Genomic DNA, 13,374 nt, shown 5'->3' on the forward strand with positions numbered 1-13,374 from the left:
TTCCACGTCGGTGCAACGCAATGACCACGCAGACGCTTCGTCGCAGTCGTGAACCTGTTTTGGTTCTGCGTTGGGTTTTAGTGAGGGGACCAATCACAGCCCTTGCTGCTGTGTCGCCTCGACGCAAGGTTGCAATTTTTATGGAGGCGCGTGTCAGTCCCATGCGGTGGACGCAAGGAGGGTCCGCAAGGACCTAATGGGTGTGTAAACTCCCTTGCGTCGACGTGGAACCAGAATCAGCCCTTTAGTGCTCTCTTTAACCCCCCTGCCATCCTCGCTCTTTTTCTAGAACTCAGCAAACTCCTTGCCACATTTTTCGCTAAAAGACACACGGATCTCCTCCTCCTCATAGTCATCGAAGTTGCTCGTGTCCCCGGGTCCTTTGCACTTGGGTAGAAACGGCGCCTCCACCTGGACACATTAAGAAACACAGCTAAAATAACACCAAAACAACACGCGTACACGGACATATAGACACACACACACAAGCACAAACCTTCCTCTGGTAAACAGCGATCCAGTCAATGGTGGCAAACCATTTGTGGCCCTTGATGTCATTAACTCCATTCTTGAGGTTGCCGTAGCGCTTTGTTAGGTCCACCTGGGTGGGCAGCAAATTTCAAAGTTCACAGTCAACTTTATATGTGCAAGAGAAATAGAAAATGCGTTTGTCTCTGACCCACAGTGCAATAAGTACAAAAGGATCAATTAGGTCAAATGAAATAAAATAAGTAATATTTACAATAAATAAATTCTAAACAGAGGTGCATTTTACTTTTACATTGAAAGATGTGAAAGTAAAAAAATAGTGTATGTCTGTTGAACCTGAAGCAGATTCCTCAGGAGGTCCTTCAGGTCAGAGCTGAAGTGAGAGGGGAAGCGAACCTAGGGGAGAACAGAGAAGGGCTGGTCAAGACAAGAAGAGAAGTAAGGGAGTTCAATTCAAGTCGGAAAATGAACGAGTGGTTCGGTACTTGGAGCACTTGTGCACAACTTAAAACCCCACTTAAAGTGTATCGATGTCATGAAAGGCATTGTCATCATAAGCAAGTAAAAGCCTGGGTACAACATTTGTTCTAGAAGCATTTTTTGTCATATTTGTTGAAATTGCCTTTACATCCCGACTAAAATCAACAGATAAAAAAAACTCTGGAAAAAAGCTAACATGCTAACAGTTACTTTTAGGGGAGTTGCTTTGGAGGGAGAGCTGAAGAGAGGGGGGGGGGGTATTGGATACTCGTTGAACCCTTTAGCTTTAAGGAAAGGTAATCTATTTTAGGGAAGCTGTTTTTGATTTACCAAATGCTTCCTGTAATAGGGAGTTTCATCATGTAGCTGCCAAGGGCTAGTTTGTCCAAACAATGCCCATGTGGCCAACTGTGTTAAACCACCACCTGGACCCTATTTACTGATTAATTTGGGTCTGAGGGACTAAGAGGACAACAGATTCTTCACGTTGTCTGCATTAGTCCCTTAGACCTAGAGTAAACGAAAATATGTTCTCCTTAACTTTACAGGTGGACATTCTTTTAAGTTATTACTGAATGGCAGAATAGACAAAGGTAACGGATTATACAAATGCTTAAAATCATCCAAATGATAAAATGACACATTGAGAATGTGTGCAAGGTGCTCACCTTGCCTGAGACTATCTTTTCATAGATCTGTATGGGCTGGTCAGCAAAGAAAGGAGGGTAACCTGCGCCCATCTCATAGATGAGCACACCCAGTGCCCACCAGTCGACTGCCTTATTATAACCCTGAGAGAGAGAGGGAGAGAGAGAGAGAGAGAGAGAGAGAGAGAGAGAGAGAGAGAGAGAGAGAGAGAGAGAGAAAAAGATACCTAGAAAGGTTACAATCTACTACTGTATTGTACTCTGCTGTTACAAAGCAGTAGTCTGTAAAAAATAAAATGGGTCAATAGCATCGACTCAATGATAAAAGGAACCATAACCCAATTTAGATTATTCAGCTTTCTCAAATAATGTGTGTTACTTACTATTTTCCAAAAATAAAATGTGCAAATACCATGTAAAGCAATAATTTAATTGTCCCATTTCACCTTGCTGAGGATGATTTCTGGGGCCAGGTATTCTGGAGTGCCACAGAGTGTCCATGTGCGACCCTTAACACGCTTTGCAAAGCCGAAATCGGTCACCTAAGTCAGGATAAAAGCACAGACACACAAAGAAAACATACAATCCACTGTTTGCCACTGGAGGTCAGAGGAGATTTCTACACCAGCTAAGGTGTAAAGTGTATCGCAAACGTACATCCAATATATCAGACTAAATTACTTTACTGTAATTGACCAAGAAGAATTGATAGATGCAAAAAAATGTCATGTCAGATAATTTCGCCGTTGTTTTGGTTTATTCCCACACTTTAAGACTTTGATGTAAATTTACAGCAAGGGTTAGGGTTAGGTTTAGGGCTGTTAGCTTTCTTTTAGGGTTATTAGTAATTAGCTTTTTAAAATATTCAACTTTTATAATATTGTGGCGAAAGTCTCCCTGGGTCCTGCGGTAGTGACATTCGGAGGGTTGCAGTAATTAGTGTACTGTGGCGGTGAAATTGGGGGAAATTGCCACCGAGGTACTTAGGGTAGCGGGATAAGCGGTGTGCTGGTGATGTGTTCTAGGTGTTGAAATAAAAGGCAGCTCTCGTAGTCTAGCGGCGTTAGTGGTGCGAGAGCTCAAAACGACTCATCGATTGGAAGTTTGATTGTTTTATATCGCACGTTTGTGAGTGGGCACCCCCTTTTATATGGCTAGAGGCTAGTGATTGCTACATATCCGTTGTACCCCCGGTAGCTACATGCTAACGTGCTTGAAAACTATGTTTTTAACATCACTCTATCTACACTTAAGCAAATTTGTCATATGAAAGCTAAGACTCCAAGGAGTCCAATGGTACAGGCCTTATCATTTTGCTGGCAGTAGATTACTGTAATACTACAGTGGCATGCTGTATGTTTAGATTACAGCAAGCTAGCTGTATTTATATTATACAGCAATACTTCTCTAAATAAACAGTACCTTAATGGCAAAACTGCGGCCAGTTTTTTACTGCAATTTTATGGTGAAAGGTTTTACAGTGCACATGCATGCACTACTTTGAGATTTATTAATACATTGGGGAGTAAACCAACATGGGAAATGGGCCGTTTGTTAAAGATTCCTCACCTGTATGTATCCCTGTTGGTCTATGAGCAGGTTCTCAGGTTTGAGGTCTCTGTAGATCAGGTCCAAAGCATGTAGGTACTCAAAGGTCAGAACTATCTGTGACGCGTAGAAACGAGCATGAGGCTCACTGCACACGACAAGACAGACACACACACACACACACACACACACACACACACACACACACACACACACACACACACACACACACACACACACACACACACACACACACACAGATTTTTCAAAAAGGGAAAAGGGATTTGAAAGAGTGGTTGGTGACATGTGGAAGTAAACCATGGGGGTAGGGTCCATTGTAAAATCAAAACAAATTCAGTTGTGACCACATACTAACCTAAATCTGCCAATTTTCCGTAAATGGGAGAACATCTCACCCCCGGGTACATATTCCATTACCATGTAGAGGTAAGTATTGTCCTGGCGAAAACAAGAGGACTTGTGAGTGACATGCACAAGCTCCAACATATAATGCATGCACACTCTGAAGACACCATGCAAGGGGCATCGTCAAGTTGCAATTCGTTTCATCAGATCAGCTTGAAAGTATATTGTAAAATGAAAAAAAGGGGATGTCCAGATATATCTCCTGCCAATAAACATTGTCTAATATCATCAAAAATGTGTGGGTATTGCTTTGACTCTTTGAAAATAATAATCCAATGAAACTAAATGGCTAAAGAAACACCTTAAACCCTCCTTTAGAAATATATTTAAAGGGATACGCCGAGAAATTTGTAAATTAACGTTTGGAGGGGAGATTTCGCTGGGTTAGCATTCGCTTTCAATTAGCTATGTCACAGCAGCCTAGCTCCTGTTAATGTGTGCGGAATACCCTTTCCAAAGATTTCCAATGTGTTTCAAATAGATGCTTTTGCAAAACCAGTTCCTGGAACTGCACAACAAGATTGTAGTTTGTATACAAACACAGATAATCTGGCAGTATTTTCCAGACTGTGATTATTAGACAACCTGTGATGTGGGGCCGACATGTAACCATCCACTTATTTACCAAGCCAGAATGTTATTAAAAAATAATTAAATAATTATATTAAATCACAGCATCCAAAATAGTGCCAAATTATCAGTGTGTTTGTAGACAAACTACTATAATTTTGTGTTGTTATTGGCACAAGTTTTGAATAATATAATATTCATTTTATAATACAAGTGTATTCCCCTCACATGAACGGAGCTATGCTACTGTTACTCTGCAAGTCAATGGAAGCAGCTAACAGAGAGCAAATGCTAACCCAGCGAACTCACCTTCTGGACACACAATGAGGAAAAATCATCTGAACCTGGGTAAAACAGGCAGACACTAATTTACCAATTTCTCTGCGTATCCCTTCAACCTTAAGAGGGAATCATCTAATGCAAAGAAAATCTACAAGGGGTGATCTGGCTCTGGCTCTCCTTTAACGTGTAACCTCAATTCGCCAAAAACTTAAAAGACTCATTATAAATGCCATTTACATTTAACGTTTGAAACGGGCATATAAACCAAAAGGATATTCATTAGTCTGTACCTTAAATGAGTATTCCAGTTCAACCAGAAAAGGAAATTTGACAGCCTGTAGAATCCTCTTCTCATTTAAAGTATGTTCTATTTGCTTTAGTTTCACAACCTGCAAGGCAAGAAGAGAGTATCCACAGAAAGTTGCTTAGTTAGCCATCAACTTTTCCTTCAAACTGGGATACAACACACCTTTTTGTAACCAATTGGAGAAGATTATAGAGTACATTATATGACCTGTGGCAATGGGAGACCTTCTTGTATATTGTTAATTATTAGCAATGGGTAGCATATAATACACATAAGAGTAAACAATCGTGCATGGATATCCCTTTGAGAGCTATTGATGTAGTCAGGAAACCAAGCCATGTTCAAATTATTAGCCATGTTCAAATTGGAATCCCAATTGGAATATGTTTTGTGGTTGCAATTGCATATCACTGACTGAAAGATTTGCTGTGCTAGTTTGATAGGATGACTTGGTTGATCACCAAGATAGGATCTGAAACAAACATTGCGATAGTGATACATCATTTTAATTAATTCAACTTAAGACTGAGGAGGAATCCCGATGAAGAAATCCTAAGGTCTTTAGAACCCATAAGTGTGTGTGTGTGTGTGTGTGTGTGTGTGTGTGTGTGTGTGTGTGTGTGTGTGTGTGTGTGTGTGTGTGGCATGGCATACACAACACTGACCTTCTGCTTGCTGAGGATCTTCATAGCATAATGCTGCTCTGTCTCTTTGTGTTTCACCAACATAACGCGACCAAAAGAGCCTGTGCCCAGAGTTTTCAACCTCTCAAAATGTTCCAGGCAGGCTGTATTCTGAACACAATGAAATTAAGAGAAGTTAACACAGACAAACAAATGGACAATATGCAATATTAGAAGACCTGTATTATGACAGTTACTCTGATTAGTGTCTAAGCCCCCCACCACGAACACACACATATTCACTATGTAAAGTGCTTTGGGTACCTTGAAAAGCGCTATATAAATGCAATTAATTAAGTTCAGTAAACATATATTTTGACTCGTGTTTTACACATCTGATTACACAACTAATTGACATATATCTGAGCATTCTGGGGTCTTTATTGCACCTTCAACCAGAATGTATTAATTGGATTGACATAGGAGTTGTGACACCCTGAAAGCTTAATGAATATGTATTTCTTGCAATCATTTTGAAACTGAAGATTCAGGTTTTAGTGAAAGGGATCTTCTCGCCACTGTTCCAAATTCTCAAATTGCCTAAGCTGCTCTAAACAAGAAGCGTGTTCGGCAGCCCAAACGTTTTAGGACGTTGGAATTCTTTGATAGTCCTAGACATGCCCCGAGAGGTGGGCGAATCAAGTCTCATGACTTTAATCTCTAGTAAGACTCAAGTCGCAAATTAGAGGACTTGCTTGACTGACATTGATAAAAGACTCGATCTGACCTTGACTTGGTATTCATGACTTGAGATGTGATTTATACTTGAGATATATGACTCAACAGGACTTTTTTATTAAATATTAGCATTTTTCTTGATATGGACGTATTTCTTATTACCATGAGTTGGTGATTAAATTGTCTTTTAGACAGAGCATAGAACACCTCTGCCTACTGCCCATCAACATTAATCGAACATCGAATGGAAGATGTTCAGACAGTCTATGTGCGATCAGTTGATGGATTTGTAGTAGCCTGACATTGCCAGACTAATTTGCAAATTAGCATAATATATGCCCGCGGATTGAGCTCACATATCGATCTAGTTCTGAGGCTAGATTTCTAGTGCAACGAGCGCAAACCTGGCAACCTACTAGGACTCTGGCAGACTAGCAGAGGCATCCGCTGATGCCTGCTTGACCTGAGCAGTGACGACTTGGCATGCTTGACTTATAGCAGGGACCTTACTTGACTTGCTTGATTCTCACCACGGTGACTTGGAACTTGCTTAAGACTCAAGAGTGAGGAATTGAGACCAGGATTTTGACTTGCGCATTTGTGACTTACTCCCAATGCTGCATACGCCAATATAGCTGGAACCCTTTTGGACATGTCCACATGTTTACACTTTCTAGCTGATCATGTCACCCTATGACCAACATATTTAAGAAATGTGATTGGCTATGAAACCTGAAGGTTGGGATTGCCCTAGATCAACAGTCGAGCAATTTAGCTCAGGTTATATTTCTCATGCTCAAAGCTTGAGGGAACAAGCCGTAGCTCTATCCTTCAGAAATAGTTTTGGAAGTAGGATTGGATGATTGGATTATGAAGACTTCAGAAGGTTTTAACCTTTCATGTACTCAAGTGATGCCATTGATCTGTACGTGAAGGGTGTCACAATCAAACCCATAACACAACCCCGTCCACCCATGCACTTTTCTGTTTTCAGTGTTTTCTCCTTTGTTAGATTCTGAAGATTTAACTTTAGACGTTACACTAACTTAAAACATTCAATCCCATCAACGTCAACCATTTATATTCACCCAATAGTTTGAATTAAGTTGTGAACACTGTTCTTGTTTTAATTGCATTTTCCCTTCTGACTAACTTAAATGTTGACAGGCTGGAGTTCCTGGCAAAGAACTCTTCGTAAAAGTTATTTTGTGAAAATATTTTAACCATTATTATACCGTTGTTGTGTTGTACACTGCTTATTTTAGTTTTATTGTAAAGATTGAGAATGATAATTCTCAATTTTTGTTTCTTAAGGATACTTACCATTTACTTATTGTATTATCAAAATATTAAAGGACAAATCCAGTGTAAAATGGATTTGGGATATGTTTGGTATGATAACGAGTTGGAACGTCCGTTTTGGAGCACAAAAACTGCATATAGACGCATTCTTCAGTTGGCTGTTTTTAGCCGATTCTATCAAAACGCTATAAACTTGGAATGATAGGGGCATGGGTTATGTAAAAACTAAATCGCTATTTTAAACCACTAAAAAGGCTAGAAGTAGCACAACACTTCTTTGGTAGTATAATAAGGGTCTTAACATATAAAACGAGGCATTGATAACTTTGTAAGTGTACAGATTGTTTATTAAAAAGGACATTTTATACACACAATACCATCAGTAGATCACCCGTCGATGCCATCTTGTTTTTAAGACTCGATAGGTAGATTGACGAACACAGAGATTGTAACATCAGTCAGCAACACGCAAGCTCGACGGGTGATCTACTGATGGAATTGTGTGTATGAAATGTCCTTTTTAATAAACAATCTGTACACTTACAAAGTCATCAATGCCTCATTTTATATGTTAAGACCCTTATTATACTACCAAAGAAGTGTCGGGCTACCTTTTAAGTGGTTTAAAATAAAGATTTAGTTTTTACCATAACAAATGCCCCCATCGTTCCAAGTTTATAGCGTTTTGGTAGAATCTGCAAAAAAAAGCCAATTTAAGAATGCTCTACACGCGCTTTTTTGCTCCCAAACGAACATTCCAACTCGTTATCATATTAAACATATCCCAGATCCATTTAACACCGGATTTGTCCTCTAACTTTGACCACACAATGGGACAGGAGAGGTCACTCCTCCCAAAAACCCCAAAATATAGAAATATAATACAGTCACCGTCCAAAAAGGGGGAAATGCTCTACAAGTATTCATTTAAGACAATTTGGCCCGTCTGAAACCTGAGGATCATGATTGCTTTTTTTTAGACAATTTCCCTAGTGTCTATATAGTGTATCCCACTAGGTCTAGTTCAATGGCAGTAGCTAATTTGTAATAAGTTAAACACTACAGGGTTGCTTTAGACCTTGCTGGAGCCTGGACTGAAGCCTGAAACATACTTAATTGAAATGCTGCTGTAGGTACACCATGCGTCTCTACGCCATGAGTCTCTGCATGTGTGCTTGTATTTAGGACTTCGGTTTTGTGATTCAGAGTGTAGTCTACCAAAAGTCCCTAATTCCATGACATCTAGTGATGGTTTGTTGCACAGATGAACACATATACACGTGAACCTCTAAACTTAGTGAATCATAAATTAACTGGAAAACAAAAGGAAAGACAACGCTGTTCGTCCATTGCCCCAATTGTATGAGCCAGAGACTCTATACCTCTGTGTAATCTCTACACAGAGGTATATTTCGGACGTTAATAACACAACTTTCAAAACCAGAAGAACTCTAAAGAAATATATTTCACACCGACCTGTTGAGGGTTCTCCCATTTCGTCATAAAATCCTCTTTGGCTTGTGCAAGGAACTCTTTGACTGTAAAAACACAGGCATATTCATTACATACCCGAATACAAGTGGGATTTGTGTTTGAAAACATAAATACAGGAAGTACAGAGGCAAGGAGGGTGGTGCAAATAAAATGAGCCAATTAAATTAAGCATTGTCTCATTTTTCTATCCAACTGAGTTAGGAATGAGAAATAGGGAGAATGGGGCACAAGCAAGCAGGACAATAATCTTAGTTTAAAGTCAGTCTATATCCATAACGGCACCTTCATGTATGTATCTCTTGCAACATTTTAGTATGTGTTACCCATTTCCAGGGAAAATGAGATTTTTGTGAAATCGTTATTGTCATTCATTTTCAAAATTCTAATACACCCCCTCCCCTGATCTTTTTGTGCAAATTCAATGGGCTCAATTCTCAAATTTGATAAATAACTTTAAATAAAAGGACCGAACTTTAAATAAAAGGACCAAAAGTCAGTGGGCGAGTGTGTGCGTTCTTGGGATTTATGCATATAAGTGAGCATGAGGGGCCTTCTTCCAAATCACCCTGTTCCGGCATATGTAGTCTATCTGACGCACCCTTGTAGGAATATAGTTTAATAAAACAAGGAAGTGATCAACTACTTAGATCAATTAAGAAACATACATAGCCTACATTTCGAGCGACCAAATAAGTGAAGCTCAGCAGAATAACAGCTCTACAACTGTAACATAACAATGGCCTTTACCTTGTAAAGTAAAAATAAACTACTAAGAATATCACAAAAACAAGAACGTCTTTGGAAGCTGTCAAACTTGACAGTTCTTACAGAGGTATTTATTGAAAAGTTAAGGAAATAGAGTAGGCCATTGAACATTTTACAACCGGCTGGAAGACAACATTTTCTTTGTGCAAATAAGTCTAATATAGGCGTCCATATACTTGGACACACACGAGATTCCCTTTCGGAAAGTGAAGCCATTAATCGGTCTTGTAGGCCTACACTGTTCTTTCAAACTATAGGCCTAGCTGTTATGGATGGGTATCGTAATGGGTAAGCCAACAGTGCCCATTAGAAACTGCTATTTCCAATGGGCACTGGTTTATTCTGTCCGTGATAGAGAACCTTTACACAAACCTAAATGTAGGGACAAGACAACTGCACTCAATGAAGACGACGTAATAAGTAGGCCTAACATATTGTAAAACATGCATGGGCCTATATTAAATGCAGCGAGTTGTATAATACCCACCGCTTTCCATTTCGTTGCCTTTCCTGATCGTGGGCGCGTTGCCCATGACTTAACTGGCTGCCTCCACCCTGAGCGCCTCTGGAACCGAACCAGGCTCCACGAGATCTTCCGATGGAGAGTATCCTTGAACGCCTGGACCGTTTGCGTTATCGTTCCTCTCTATATTTATCGGCTAATGTTCCAACCCCAGCCTTGAATAGGCTTTGCTTGGCGTGTTGACTCACAATGAAAATGGAGAATGATCCGACATCGCCATCATAAACGTTCCTGGGTCTTTTGCACGAAGGGCTGACTGGTCCTGCAGGCCGTCCTTGTGGCGTTCGGTCTCACGTCGGTCCAGTTTTCCTCTCTCCTGCTCTGCTGTCGCTGGTGCCGTGGTGGACCCCCGGCTCCCCAACAACGACAACGTTCCCAATGTTGAGATGGGCCCTCTTCATTCCCAACCTCAACTACAAAGTGAAATTTCAGCGGGTCGAGCGAATACAAATCGTTAAATCAAAATGCCCCTAATCTCCACGATGAGGGGGGAAACGACGGACCTCCTGTGAACGTGCCGCCTAGTCGGTTGCATCTGGAGTTATTGACGAAGAGAATAAAAGCATGTCGCCTTGGTGATTCCTCTTAAGATCTTTTTAGTGTGTAGCGGAAAAACGCCAGGAATTGAGGCTATTTTACTCCAGACAACATAGGCACCCACTCCCCCCCTCCATTTGTTCGGCGTGAGTGAAGGAATATTGCTGGATATGAGAATCGCTATTGGCTGTCAGCCGTTGAAAGACGTTACCTCGATTACTCCCACATTTCGTGACTGACACAAGCAATGGAGGGTGACGTCAAACAGTTATTTTTAGGAGTCTTGGTCAGAATGAATGCACCCTGTCGCGTTATTATAAGAATATCAAATAGAGCTCAACGCGGTGAGACACACGAAGTATGCATGTGGGGGAGAGTGAGTGGACAAATTGTCAGAATAACACGCAAAGAGAAGTTTTATTCTGCCTTGATTAAGGCTATACGTCCCTGGAATACAGCAATGCATTGCATGTGTGGAACACCCTCATCTCTGCTGCAGGGGAGGCGTGCCTGCGATGTTTAGGATGTAGGGCTGGACGCAAAACGTGTGTCATGGACACTGTAGAGAGCGACTTTTCTTGCGTTCTTTCAGGTTTGGTTGCACCGTAGCAGGTTAGCCTAAAATGTGGAAAGGGTATGCCGGGAAAACTGGCCATATAAACGAATAAATACGGGTTGAATAGGAGGAATGATTGAACTATCCTTTAATGAATAAATAAATAAATAAAACGCAGACATTCAGCCTCTTCCTCTAGCTGGCAGTAGTTGCCTAGCAACTTGAGGCTTGAGTGAATGTAGTGGAGTGATGTGATGCATCACTGCTGCATTTTATGAATGAAATTCGGGGTAAAGAAAGGGGGAGCAGAAGAGTGGGCGGTAAATGCTCATACAGCTTTGTTTTTGTCTCGTGACGATAACGAAAACGCAACAGCAATAGGTCATAATGTTTTGTATTTACCATTGCTTATGCAACATTTCTCATGAGGTTCTTCCAACGTTTGTCGACATCAAAGGCGATATACCTACATGATCCTAGAATGTAATGCCCATATTGCCTTTAAAGTGCACTGGACTACCAAGTTTCTTTCATCCATATTTTCATGACGAGGACATTGTGCACTTCGCGTGTGAATACAACTGCGCCTACAAATTCAGAACATCGACGAGTATTGTGCAAAATGTGCAGCACAGATTATCGCACTGTGCACAATCCTGCATAGGCTATGTTTATGTTTCGGTTTATAGATATAGACTAAGTGATATTATATTGGTCCCTTAATTATCCCTCATGTCTCCTGCACCCCTTTAGTGTGCAGCATGCATGTGCCTCACCTGTGTTAATGTATTTCTTTTCTGCATATCTCTATACCTTGTGTAGCCTAAACGTCATTGCACTGAAGACAGAACCTCAGCCCTCCGCCCAGTCACCACTCAAAATATGCAAATGTGTTTTTCGGTTTGTCGGATGAGCATCTGCCATTCTTGCCCAGATTGACTGGTCAGAAGTTGATATGCCAACCTCTTGCCTCTGCTATATTATGGGGAAGTTGTGTACCAGTCTGCCCAAGTAGCAGGACACTGTATACCATGGCATGTTGAGGTTTAACGCAAACACCCAAAACCCGAATACAACGTACTCTCAAGGGGTGAGTGGGTTGGCCATCGTTAGGATTTAACGGGTAAGCTCAATGGTAGGTGCCAGTAGACCAGCTAAAAGGGGTTTGCTTTGAACATTTGATTGCTAGAAAATAAATCAATAGATTAAAAACAAATGTATGTTATATAAACATTTTCCCAAGTAGCCCGATATATTCATCAATTGTTCCATGTCCGCCAGGTGCACTCAGGTTCATCCATCGAGGTTTACATCTTTAAGGCTGAAAAATAAACTCAATTTGATTTACATATGAATTGAGTATTGTTTTATTCTGTCCATTGAGCTGTGTTTAAAAAATGTAAAATTCTGCCACCAGAGGGTCCTCTATCCTCACCAATGTATGGTTAATGGCTACCTAGCCTCGATTTCCAGTCTTAGACACTCGTCCCTACCAAATATTGCCATCAAGGTGAAAATGTATGGTTAGATATTGTCATGATCCGCTCCTGGCTTTCCGTCCTACTGCCTGCTCTGTACTGTCATAATCCGCTCCTGGCTTTCCATCCCATTGCCAGCCCTGCCAGTACTTTTCCTGATCACCTGCCTGCCACTCCCACCTCATCAGTGCAACCACCTTCACCTGTTTTCCCTCACCTTAATTAAACCCACTCATTCCACTCAGTCTCTGCCAGATTGTCTTAGCAGCATGCAAAGCTCTCTAGTACTATTTCCCGGCTTGCTTCCTTGGCTTCGGCCCTGCTTGTCCCTGACCCGTCCTCGTCGTTCCTGCCCTGGTTACCTGAACAGCCTTCCAGCAACGTCACTACACAATACAGGTACAATTAACGAGTTATTGTACACAAATTACTAATTTCACCTTCAGGCATACACGCAGTCACAGGCAGTGAGTGTGCTTAAAAAACCTTAAAATATATGTATATAGTAACTGTATATGAGTGGTGGGCGGGGCAGTTTTTCAATCCCAGTCCGACCCTGTTACTATACATTGTGAAAGACGGATGGGTCAACTGACAAGCTCAACTATT

General features: G+C 41.0%; 1 protein-coding gene across 1 annotated transcript; it reads right to left on the bottom strand.

Annotated features, from left to right (window-relative positions):
• Window positions 1–285: 285 nt before the first annotated feature.
• LOC307091412 (cAMP-dependent protein kinase catalytic subunit alpha-like) lies at window positions 286–10,204 on the bottom strand (the record flags this gene model as incomplete). Its single annotated transcript, XM_079758379.1, has 11 exons — window positions 286–411; window positions 497–601; window positions 826–885; window positions 1,638–1,760; window positions 2,063–2,158; window positions 3,186–3,312; window positions 3,541–3,623; window positions 4,733–4,831; window positions 5,415–5,543; window positions 8,889–8,950; window positions 10,159–10,204. The coding sequence occupies 11 exons, from the start codon at window positions 10,202–10,204 to the stop codon at window positions 286–288; spliced, it is 1,056 nt and encodes a 351-aa protein (XP_079614505.1).
• Window positions 10,205–13,374: the final 3,170 nt, after the last annotated feature.

The sequence above is a fragment of the Pollachius pollachius genome (genome assembly GCF_949987615.1).
Source record: "Pollachius pollachius genome assembly, chromosome: 2".
NCBI lineage: Eukaryota > Metazoa > Chordata > Actinopteri > Gadiformes > Gadidae > Pollachius > Pollachius pollachius.